Source organism: Antechinus flavipes, chromosome 2 (assembly GCF_016432865.1).
Source record: "Antechinus flavipes isolate AdamAnt ecotype Samford, QLD, Australia chromosome 2, AdamAnt_v2, whole genome shotgun sequence".
NCBI classification, from domain to species: Eukaryota; Metazoa; Chordata; class Mammalia; order Dasyuromorphia; family Dasyuridae; genus Antechinus; species Antechinus flavipes.
In genome coordinates, this window is record NC_067399.1 from 321,253,736 (window position 1) to 321,266,424 (window position 12,689).

At 35.9% G+C, this 12,689-nt stretch overlaps 1 protein-coding gene across 7 annotated transcripts in view; it reads left to right on the plus strand.

The window, feature by feature from the left end:
- Positions 1-12,689, plus strand: part of DPF3 (double PHD fingers 3) — a 406,354-nt gene that overhangs the window by 312,265 nt on the left and 81,400 nt on the right. For 4 of the 7 annotated variants that reach the window (XR_007950650.1, XR_007950649.1, XM_051977667.1 and 1 more), the window contains one exon: positions 11,757-11,816. The exons of the other annotated variants lie outside the window; for them this stretch is intronic. Coding sequence is in view for 2 of the 4 variants with exons in the window: in XM_051977667.1 (XP_051833627.1) it covers positions 11,757-11,816 (60 nt within the window). In the remaining 2 variants the exon portion in view is untranslated. The remainder of the gene's footprint in view (positions 1-11,756; positions 11,817-12,689) is intronic. 7 annotated transcript variants of the gene reach the window in all.

Genomic DNA, 12,689 nt, shown 5'->3' on the forward strand with positions numbered 1-12,689 from the left:
TGAAATTTGAATTCCAGAGAGTAGAGTAACTAGGGCTGGATGTCTCTCTCTCTCTTCTTCTTTCCTCCTCCTCCTCCTCCTCCTCCTCCTCCTCCTCCTCCTCCTCCTCCTCCTCCTCCTCCTCCTCCTCTTCCTCCTCCTCCTCCTTCTTCTTCTCTCTTTCTCTCTCTCTCTCTCTCTCTCTCTCTCTCTCTCCCTCCTCCCCTTCTCCTGCCTTCTCTTTCTCACTTTTTCTCTCTTTTTACATATACACACACACACAAACACATATACACACATACATATATATGAGTCATTTGTATAGAGAAATGATAATTGAATTGATTGGTGCTGATCAGCTGATCAAGTAAGATTTGAAAAGAAAAGAGAGCCCAGAACAGAGCCTTGGGGTAAATTCACAGTTAATGAGTGTGACCTGGTAAAAAGAAGGACCACTTTATCAGAGGCTAGAGTAAAGGAAGAGGAAGCAAGAATGTTTAAGAGGGATAGTTGGTGAGTTTAGAAGAGAAGAAAAGGCTTGGAATAGCCACTAGGGTGAGGGGAATAGAAAATAATTTATCTACCTTTGTGAGTTGATCCACTCTCATTGCTTTAGTGATCACTTCCAAGCAGATGGCTCCAAAATTTATATCTCCATCTTTGACCTCTCTCTTGAGAAGTCTCCCTGATTATGAATTTCTAATAAACTTTAAGAATACCTATACTTCCCCTCAAATTCAACATATCTAAAACTACTTATCATTCTGCCTGCAGTCAACAAACTCCAAATTCTTTTCTTAATTTTTTTTATCATGCCATTCTAATACTTGCCTATACTTGAAACCTTCAAATCCTCTCTCTCTCTCTCTCTCTCTCTCTCTCTCTCTCTCTCTCTCTCTCTCTCTCTCTCTCTTTCTCTCTTTCTCTCTCTCTCTCTTCTCTCTCTCTCTCTCTCCCTCCTCCCCTTCCTCCTGCCTTCTCTTTCTCACTTTTTCTCTCTCTTTACATATACACACACACACACACAAACACATATACACACATACATATATATGAGTCATTTGTATAGAGAAATGATAATTGAATTGATTGGTGCTGATCAGCTGATCAAGTAAGATTTGAAAAGAAAAGAGAGCCCAGAACAGAGCCTTGGGGTAAATTCACAGTTAATGAGTGTGACCTGGTAAAAAGAAGGACCACTTTATCAGAGGCTAGAGTAAAGGAAGAGGAATCGAGAATGTTTAAGAGGGATAGTTGGTGGGTTTAGAAGAGAAGAAAAGGCTTGGAATAGCCACTAGGGTGAGGGGAATAGAAAATAATTTATCTACCTTTGTGAGTTGATCCACTCTCATTGCTTTAGTGATCACTTCCAAGCAGATGGCTCCAAAATTTATATCTCCATCTTTGACCTCTCTCTTGAGAAGTCTCCCTGATTATGAATTTCTAATAAACTTTAAGAATACCTATACTTCCCCTCAAATTCAACATATCTAAAACTACTTATCATTCTGCCTGCAGTCAACAAACTCCAAATTCTTTTCTTAATTTTTTTTATCATGCCATTCTAATACTTGCCTATACTTGAAACCTTCAAATCCTCTCTCTCTCTCTCTCTCTCTCTCTCTCTCTCTCTCTCTCTCTCTCTCTCTCTCTCTCTTTCTCTCTTTCTCTCTCTCTCTCTTCTCTCTCTCTCTCTCTCCCTCCTCCCCTTCCTCCTGCCTTCTCTTTCTCACTTTTTCTCTCTCTTTACATATACACACACACACACACAAACACATATACACACATACATATATATGAGTCATTTGTATAGAGAAATGATAATTGAATTGATTGGTGCTGATCAGCTGATCAAGTAAGATTTGAAAAGAAAAGAGAGCCCAGAACAGAGCCTTGGGGTAAATTCACAGTTAATGAGTGTGACCTGGTAAAAAGAAGGACCACTTTATCAGAGGCTAGAGTAAAGGAAGAGGAATCGAGAATGTTTAAGAGGGATAGTTGGTGGGTTTAGAAGAGAAGAAAAGGCTTGGAATAGCCACTAGGGTGAGGGGAATAGAAAATAATTTATCTACCTTTGTGAGTTGATCCACTCTCATTGCTTTAGTGATCACTTCCAAGCAGATGGCTCCAAAATTTATATCTCCATCTTTGACCTCTCTCTTGAGAAGTCTCCCTGATTATGAATTTCTAATAAACTTTAAGAATACCTATACTTCCCCTCAAATTCAACATATCTAAAACTACTTATCATTCTGCCTGCAGTCAACAAACTCCAAATTCTTTTCTTAATTTTTTTTATCATGCCATTCTAATACTTGCCTATACTTGAAACCTTCAAATCCTCTCTCTCTCTCTCTCTCTCTCTCTCTCTCTCTCTCTCTCTCTCTCTCTCTCTCTCTCTCTCTCTCTCTCTCTTTCTCTTTCTCTCTTTCCTGTTTATTTGTTTCTCTGTCTGTCTTTCTCTGTCTCTCTCTCTTTCTCTCTCCATGTATCTGTCTTTCTCTCACTCGGTCTGTCTCTCTGTCTCTGTCTCCTGGGTCTGTCTCTCTCTGTCTGTCTGTCTCTGTCTCTGTCTCTGTCTCTCTCCCTCCCTTCCTCCCTCTTCTTTCTCTTTATCCCAGATACTCCTCCCCAGAATTAATCAGTTACAAAGTCCTGTTGATTTTCCTTCTGTAATATCTCTTGCATTTGCTCCTTCTCTCTCATTGCAATATTCCTATTTTACGTTCTCATCATCTCTCATCTGTTCTGTTCCAAACTGCTTTACCTGCATCCAGTCTCTCCTCTTTTTAATCTCTTTAATGTTACTGTCACAGTAATCTTTTTAATCCATAGACCTCTCATTACTTACTAAATCGGACTAAAGCTAATATAAATTCCTTAGATTGACATTCAAGGCCATTGCCAATCCGATTCCCATGTACTTTTTCCAGCCTAATTTAGCTAATTCTGGCCTACTAGCTTTTATGGGGGTAGATGTTCCAGCCAAGCCAAACTATTACTGGGCACTCCCCCATCTTGTCCTGTCCCTTTTCATCTTTGTATTTCAGTGAATGCCATTTTTTTTTATGTCTCTACTTTTCTGAATCCTCTTCCTTCAAGACTCAGATTAGAGTCAGTTCCTCTCTGTGCTCCCCTCCTCTCCAAGTCTTCCCTGATTCTGCTTAATTAGATACTTTCCCCTCAAAAGAAACCTTACTAGCTGAAATTTTCACAGAGGCAAAAATTCAGAGTGTCTGTGGGGGGAAGAGGAAGATGGGCACACAGTCACAAAGGTAGCAGGGAGGACAGACTGACAGAAGAATACATCACAAGCCACAGTTGTGGAGGAAATAGGCAGAAGACCCTGAGAATAGTCACAGTACAGGAAGGAAACCTGTAAGCCCTACTCCCATGGGTGCTTTTGGCTTTATGTCATATTTGTTTCTGTTTCTATATCCCTCATTCCAAGCAAGACTGAACCCTCTCTTTTAATAAAAAAATGTTAAGTAAAAACAATCTATGTAATGACCCAGACAATATATGCCACATGCTCCTGCAGTCCCCCCTCCACACACATTTTTTTTTTTTTTTTACTCAGAGGAGGTATTTTTGTATTATTTATTCTGTCATTGATAAAGAATAATCACTGAAGAGGAGTCCACCAGCCTTACACTATCACCACCATCACCACCTATTCACAAACTGCCAAAGATGAACAAAGAGACTTCAAGAATACTGAGAAATGTCACTCCCCCCACAACAGCAGCTCTGCTTCTGTCTCAGCCCTTCTGGAACTAACTCCTGTGGTGATCCATTCAATGACTTAGCAGCGATGTTCAAACCACTTGCATTCTCATAGCCATAGCCACCAAAGACCAAGATAAGAAAGTCTCTGACACCCAAATCTTGGGCACTGTATCGTGGTAGAACATCAGAAGCAGATATCATTTTGTTGGTGGAAATAACAGAATTCTTTGCTTCACATTGCACCCTAAGGGCCATGGGACCTTTCCATCTGACTTGCATCTGAAACTTCCTATATGGTGGTTTTAAGCTTTAATACCTTAAAAGGAGCGCTAAGCCTTTGGGACACCTCTCTCCCAATACCATGTTAAAATTTTGAGAGAAAAAACTAGCTATTCTCTTCCATTTGTGAACCCAGGGCTTAGAACAGGGTTTTGCATGTAATATGTATTAAATAAATATTTGTAATTCATTATTAACTCATCCATTTATTCCACTTGCATGAATTATGGCTCCATTTCTCCTTTCTTAAGGAATTTATATTAAAACTTACTTTAGTTATCTGTGACTTGTCCTATTATGTTTACTGTCTCCATAAGTTTCTTGAGAATAGGGTCAGGCTTTTTTCCCCCCCTGAGGCCTTTGAGATTAAATGACTTGCCCAGGCTCACACAGCTAGGAAGTGTTAAGTATCTGAGGACAGATTTAAACTCAGGTCCTCCTGACTTCTGGGCTGGTGCTCTATCCACTGCACCACCTAACTGCCCCTTAGGGTTTTGTTTTATCTTTGTGTCCCCCAGCTAGGCAGTGCCTGGAATAAAATAAAATGTTTGTGAAGTGGAGTTGAATTGAATAGAATTCTGCTGATGCTCCTTAACTGTCCCTTAAGGTCTAACACTATCATAGCCCCTGGCCATTACTTAGATGGAATTACCAACAAAAATAAATTGTTCAGTGTCTCCTTAAGAATAATAAATATTTATACACATGTTTAATTTTCAGAATGCCTTACTGACATTAGCTGTTTGTGGTGTTATATGTTCTTATTAGGAACTTTGGCTGAAACCCACAAACTCACTTTAATTTGTAACTGAGTTAAGACTTGAATATAAAAACCAAAAGTGGTGTGTGTGTGTGTGTGTGTGTGTGTGTGTGGTGTGTGTGTGTGTGTGTCTGAATCTCTGTATTTCTGTGTCTAAGACAAGCCAACAAGCATTTATTAAGGTTAGTGCTAAGCACTAGGAGTATAGAGGAGGCAAAGAACAATGTCTGTCCTCCAGAAGCATATATTTTATGGTAGAGGCAACATACAAACAACTATGTACAAGTATATCTGTGTATATGCATACATGAACACACACACATATATAACATGCACATAAACATACATACTATACACGCACATAAAAGATACACAAGCACATTATATATCCTTATGTATGTGTGTGTATATTTGCATACATACATATGCATGTGCGTGCATGTGTGTGTGTATGATAATTCCAGAGGTAAAGCATTAGTAATGAGGAAGGATCAGGAAAGACTTTTTGTACTCTTTTTCTAGCTCTCTTTTCCTTTGCATCTCATCAGTGTGTTTTATTTACTTCTTTTGGAAATAATGATGGTAGGAAAGCAGCTTTGCATACAGGAGGCAACAGACAATTACAAGTTTCATTCTAGCCTTTCTTGCCTTTGATTTTTTTTATCATAAAATATTAGAGTAGGAAGGGACCTTAGACATCATTTTCTAGCATAATACCTTCTTTTTAGAGTCAAAGAAATCAAGACCCCCCCCCCCCAAAAAAAAAGTCAAATTCATAGTTCAAATTAGTGGAAAAGTCAGGGATTGAATTTTTGGTTTCTTGGGCTCTTAGTTCAATGTTCTTTCCATCACGCTATTATGTTTGTAATATGCATTTTACACTGCATTAACTAAAGTGCAAGGTGACCTGGTATGCAGAAACCTCAATAGAAATGGTCAGAGTAATCTGGACTTCAATTTCTCTGGTATTATTAGTACCAGAGTAGTTATGTAACTTGACCAGGAAGGGATTTTTTCATGTTAAAGGAAAAAATACAGTCTTAATTTTGTTTCTTCTATGGATTGGTCTATGTAAATATCTTTTGACATAGTTAGGAAAAAAAGCTTTTATTTACCTCTGATTTTATAATATTGTGATCTAAGTTGTATCAATTATTTGATGCCTGGACAGGAATTAAAAAAAATTTGGAGTAAATTCAACTTGAGAGAGTACTTGAATGATTTCCCTAAATATCTAGAAGTCTTGAAGACTCTGCACTGATGTTGAGGTCATAATAATGATAGCATACATTTACATTGAATTTGAAAACTCGAAGTTTTCTTACAACATTTTTTTGAGGTAGACAATATAATTACATATGAAGAACTGAAGCCCCAAATTAAGGATGTAGCTCAACCATTATTTTAATTCATGGCTTTTAACTCCAAGGCCAAAGTTAAATCCACTAAACTACATTGCTGATGCAGTGCTGTCCTTCCTCTTCCCCTTTCTTTGCTATTCTCCTCATTTGGCACTCACACCTATGGTTTGGGGCTCCAGCTGTGTCCTTGGGTTACTCCCTCAATATCCTTCCTCTTCTCAGATGCGAATGAATGGAGTTGGAAAAAGTTGTGTGACTGAATTGTCCAGACCCCCTACAAATTTATCTAATTTCAATTCAGCTCTCATTACAGCAAAGAAATCTTTTTACTTAGCTTTAATTGATTCTCTGCCCTACTCCCTATAACCATTCCAAATTTCCCATACTTCTCCCTTCTCTAGCTTATCAGCTTACAACCTTGACTCATGTTTATTGAGAAAATGGTAGCATTTGCTGTGAGTTCTCACTTTTCTATTTCTCTTCATTTCAAACTCCTTTGATATTATTCCTCATAATTTCTACATTGATCTTTGATTATGGGTGGCCCTTCTCTTTGCCAAGACCAACTCTATACATGTACCTTTGAGCTTACCTTTACTTCCTTGTCTTCTCTAGCAGATGAATCTCTCAATCACTTTCTTACTAATTTTCAGTTTCTCCCTATTAATTCCTTCTCTGTTGCCTATAGACCTATATAGTTAAAATCTTCAATAGAGTTATCGAATTATCATTCTATATCTTTCTCTCATTCAGCTAAACTTCCAGAATAAATTGTCTATCCTCATTGTTTCTATTTCCTCCTCTCTCACTGACTTCTAATTCTGCAATCTGATTTCTGATCTAATCAATCAATTGTAATTGCTCTCCCCCAAATTAACAATGACTTTAATTGCTAAAATTATTAGTCCCTTTCCAGTTCTCATCCATTTTGCTCTCTCTATATCCTTTGAACTATCGATCCTCTCCTTCAGGGTAATACCTTTGTTGTTTGCTTTTGTGACACCATTCTATCCTGACATTCTTCCTACTTATGTGACTTTTTTCCAGTTTCCTTTGGTGTTCATTATATCCCTATCATATTCCCTAACTATAAGTATATACCCTATTTCTGTTTTAGACCCTCTTTTCATCTTTTATCTTCACTGAATGACCTGATCTCATAAGCTCCCATAAGTTCAATTATAATTTGTATACAGTTAGTTTTTTTTCTTTTTTGGAGGGGGGAATGTTAATCAAGGTTAAGTGACTTGCCTAGAGTCACACAGCTAGTAAGTATCTAATGTCAAATTTGAATTCAGGTCCTCTTGATTCTAGAGCTGGCGCTGTATGTACTTTGCACCTAGTTTCCCCTGTGCAGTTAATTTCAAATTTTTTATAACCTGAGCTCAAGTCCTACATCACCAACTGCCTGTGGACATTTCAAATTGAAAAGACTATAGTGATCTCTAGTTCATCATGTCTAAAATAGATCTCATTATTTTTCCTCTGAAACCTTCTCCTCTTTTGAACTTCCAAAAAATTTTGTCTTGAAGGCACCATCACCTCTCCAGTCTTCTAGGTTTACAATCTCAGAATTTTTCTCAATTCTGTATTCTTTCTTACCTCATATGTACATTCATTTGTCAAAGGTGGTGTTTGAACTGAATAAAGGATTCTATGGAAAGAGATTACAAGGGAATGTGTTTCAGGCATAGAGGACAGTGAAAGTGGAGAGGAAAAATAGAGTATCCTTTGAAGAGCAGCAAGAAAACTAATATGGCTAGACTGCCATGGGAGAAGAGGAATAAGTTATAATAACACTAGAAAGGCAAATTGAGGCCCGGCAGTGAAAGGTTTTAAAAGCAGAGCAAAAGAGATTAAAAAAAATCCTAAGGGCATTAGGGAGCCATTGGGATTTATTGAGTAGGGGAGTGACATGGTCAGATCTCTACTTTGGAAAAAAATCCTTTTAGTAACTTTTTAGAAGATAGATTAGAATGGAGAGACAGGTAAGGCAGAAAGATTAATTAGGAGGTCATTACAAAAGTACAGGTGAGGAAATAAGAATTCTGTAAGTATTCGGTAAATGGATGGATCTAAAATGAATATTTATTTGTCTTCAAGAAAGATATCTATGCCTTTTTTTGGTATGTCATTTGGTCAGAAATAGAATCCTACGTTGAAAGGATTTTGTATGTACTTATCCACTTATGTGTTGTTTTTTTCCCCAGTATAACATGTGCTCTTTGAAGAGGGGATAATCCATTTCAATTTTTGCCTAGTACCTAAATAATAATATTTAATATTATATAGTAATGTATTTATTATGTTATCTAATTCAGTGGTAATATAATAAGTAAAAAGTAAAATAACGCATAGCAGGTATTTAATAATGCTTATTGAATTGAATGGACCATAAATCTGAACTTGCATGACAATTCTCATGGCCCTATATGTGACTTACTGGAAAACAGTCAAAGACAAACATTCAGGAGGAAAGGTAGATGCAGTACCTGTCCCTAGATCCCTACTGTCATCTCAATTCTGTTTCCAGGACAAACAATCATTCCCCTATCATTTCAGCACTCCAATTGTGGACAGTAACTACTGAATCCAAAAAACTGAATGCACACCTAATTAGAGAGTGTAGGAACAGTTGGAACACAACTGGCTTTTCTAGACATAGTTTGCCATATTCTCCCACAACAGGTCTTAGCTTGGCAGATTTCTTCTCCTCCAAACCAATACCAAAACTTTCATACACTGGAAGATACACAGTTTGAAGGTTAAATTACTTTTGGCTTTCAAAAGCTTAGGTATTGAACAACTATTGCCTGTTCTTTAATATTATTATAAATATCATAGACCAAATAGGACTTAAAAGGATTTTAAGAGGTCATCTACTTTATCCTTCTGTCTTTAGATTGAAGTTTGAGATACACAAACTATCTCAAATATTTAAGAGTTTTTTTTGATTTTCAAACAACTTTTCAAAGGATCCTACATTTAGAAATTCAAGAGACTTTAGAGATCATCTAGTCTAATTTCCTCAATTTACGAATGAGAAACCAAGACTTACAGAGTTTAAATGATTCACCTAAAACTACACAGATTCGAGATGGGATTTGAACCCAAGTGCATTGATGCTACAATCAGCTTTTTTTCCCACTGTACCACTCTCTCTTTAAAAGACTGATACCAATAATAATAATAATGATAATAATAATAACATACATTTTAATTACAAGGTAGAAATGAAAGCAAGATGGCATCACAGGTGAGAGAATCCAGAAATTATTTTCTGGAAACTAGGATATCGTATATTCATCTGTTTTTCCAATTTATAAATTATATAGGTTTGAGATTTTTCTCATAAAGGAAGTAAAATATATGTAATCTTAATTTAGATGTTCAATGAATTGAAATTTAGTTGCTTTTTACCAACAATGAAATTCCTAAAAATCACTTTGAAAATTTTATTTAATTGATTTTTATTGTTAAAAAGCAAATGATGAATCATTTTATAATTATAGAATAAATGTGAGTTCAAAAAGCCCATTGTTAAAAAATTGTTAATCTTGTGGATAACTATTGTTAACTTCAGAAAGTCATACAGATATTTTATATGAAATACAGATAAATGTGAGGTAGCAGCCATACATAAGATAATGTCAGTGATGAAGTTTAGTTTCTTGAGACTAATGAAGAAAGCTAAATTATCATTTTTTGGAAAGAATTATTTCCTATTTATCCAATTATATCTTTTTAGACTTTTTTTTGACAGTTCAAACTGATTCCAAAGTATTTTTCTTTAGAGAACTTCCACATCCCCCAAATTTGTTATACATTACATTATTTACATTATATTATAATTATATGTTATACATTATATATTATATAACATATATTATACATTATTACAATAATATCAAAACAAAAAAAGGAGCCATGTTTCTCACCTGAATCTGCTATTTACTAGCTGTATGATCATGGGCAAATCAATTCAACAGGTATTTAGTGTTTGTCATGTGCAAAATATTGCGATAGGTCCTAGAGATACAAAGAAGAAAAAAATGAAAGAGATTCTGACTTGAAGTTCACTGTCTACTTGATGGAGGGGAAGATAAAGGGAGGGATATGAGAAATGCATATATGGGTATTGTTCAAAGAAATGTGGTTTGGGGTGAAAGAGGATGCTAGATAGGGTAAAATGGGAAAACTGGAGAGACACACACAGAGATACACATATATTACATTGGGGAGGGAAGGAAAGATGGAGGGAGAATGAAAGAGAGACAGAGACAGAGACACAGAGAGACAGACAAGTTATTTTGAGAGAAGGGAATCAGGGAAAGTTTCACAAAAGTGAAATTATCTGAATTAGACCTTAAAGGAAAGCAAGAATTTGACAGGTGAAGAGAAGAATGGGGAAGTATTCCAATAAGGGGCAATGGACTGTATAAATGTAAACCACTAACTCCTCTATAAAATGAGGGGGTTGCTCTAGATGCACTCTAAAGTCCCTCCTAACTGTTATTTTGAATATTCAGCATATTCTATCCATCATTTCAACCATCCCCCTCTAATGTCAGACATCTTTGACACAGTACTGCAGGAAGCGGGTCCTAGAATTTCTGTCCCTATTACATATTATGTATAAATGACTTCACCTCTCTGGGCCTCAGTTTCTTTATCCATAATCTGAGATTGAATTAGACAACCCCGAAGAGCTAATCTTTCTGTCCTAATTGTGTGATCTCATGATTTATTTATGATGTAGATATAGATATGGATTCTCTATGAATCACATTATCATAAGGACTAGAACCAACCTGGCTAGTGGATATAGAGAACTGTGCTCTATATCTTGAGTTTCTAAGACCTGAGTTTCCTGAGTTCAAATCTAGCCTCAGACACTTCCTAACTGTATGATTCTGGGATTATTTCTTAACTGTTTTTGCCTCAGTTTCCTCATTTATAAAAGGAGCTGGAGAAGGAAATAGTAAACCACTTCAGTGTCTCTGCCAAGAAAACTCCAAATGGGGTCATGAAGTGTTGGACATGACTGAAAAAAATGACAGAACAACAAATTATAGCAGTTAGATGGTGCAACAGATAAAGCACTGGATTTAATTAGGAAGACCTAACTTTGAATCTTGCCTTGGATACTTACTAACTGTGTGATTCTGGGTCCTCTCAACTTTATTTTATCTGTAAGATGAGAATAATAATAGCACTTTATCTTACTTAAGGGGCTGTTGTGAAAATCAAATGGGCCAAATTGATGCAAAGTGCTTTTGAAAGTTTAAAATATTACATAAATATAAGTAATGATAGCTAATATTTATAAAATGCTTCATGTATTTTTATTTTATTTGGTCTTCCCAATTATATAATTATAATTGTTGGGAATATCAGCACCTATCAGGTAGGTGTTACTGTCATTTTCATTTTTATAGCTGAAAATCCTGAGGTTAAGAGTGATTAAAAATGACTTACCTATGGTAAAAAAAAGCTTAGGGAGCATTTGAACTTAGTTCTTTCTGATTTCAAATCCAGTATCCATTGCTTTAGCTAATTGCCTACATGTTAACTCTCATTATTATATTATGGATATTGAGGTAGAAAGGACTTTAGAGGCCATCTAGTCCAATTCCCTCATTTTACAGATGCAGAAACTCAGATGAAGTCCAGAGAAGTAAAGGTGACTGAAGTAGCAAGTGATAGAGGTAAGATTTGGATCTAGTTCCTTTGGCTCCAACACTTGTACTCTTTTCACTGTATCCCACTTCTATTTAAGTCTATTGTCTTTTATTTTGTCTATAGTGAATGTCCGCCATTCTCTCATCCTATTTTTTCTTTTTTTCTTGAGAGACAATTGGGGTTAAGTTACTTGTCCAGGATCACACAGCTAGTAAGTACTAAGTGTTTGAGGTTGGACTTGAACTCAGGTCTTCTTTGTTGTTTAGCTGCCCCTCTAATCTTATTCTTATGCTTAAAAACCATGAGTAAATATTAATTATTATTGAATTAAATTGTTTCTCAGCTTTGTCTAAACATTAGTAAATGTCAATGTCAAATACAAATTGATTCCTATGGGCCCCACAAATTAACATGATCCATATTGTATTTTATTTTTATTTATTTTGATAAACATTTCCAAATTACATTTTTATCTGGTTCAGTTTTGCAGGATGCCTGTGCAAGGCCACAAGTTTGACACTTTTACTTGGACTTCCTAATCTCAGGGCCTTTAATCATCTTTTAAAGAGACCATTTTCTGGCCCTTTAGTCATTGTGATCAATTCATATTTTAGTATCCAAAAGGTATTGTCTTGTTATTTATTTTGTTATTATGTTATTCTGTGGTTACAGAATAGAACTTGTGAAAAGATGATTTTTATCCTCAAGAAATCCAATATCATAAAGTAGATGTGGCTGAAACATATTCTCCTTATCATGTTACTGGCCCCTGTGCATGCCTTCCTTTTGAAAACTAGAGCCCCAGCTTATATACCTAAATGGAAGTCCAACATTTTTATTCTTAGGAACTACTGAGTTTATTATTTTTTTTTTGTAATTTGCTAAAGAAGCATTAAACC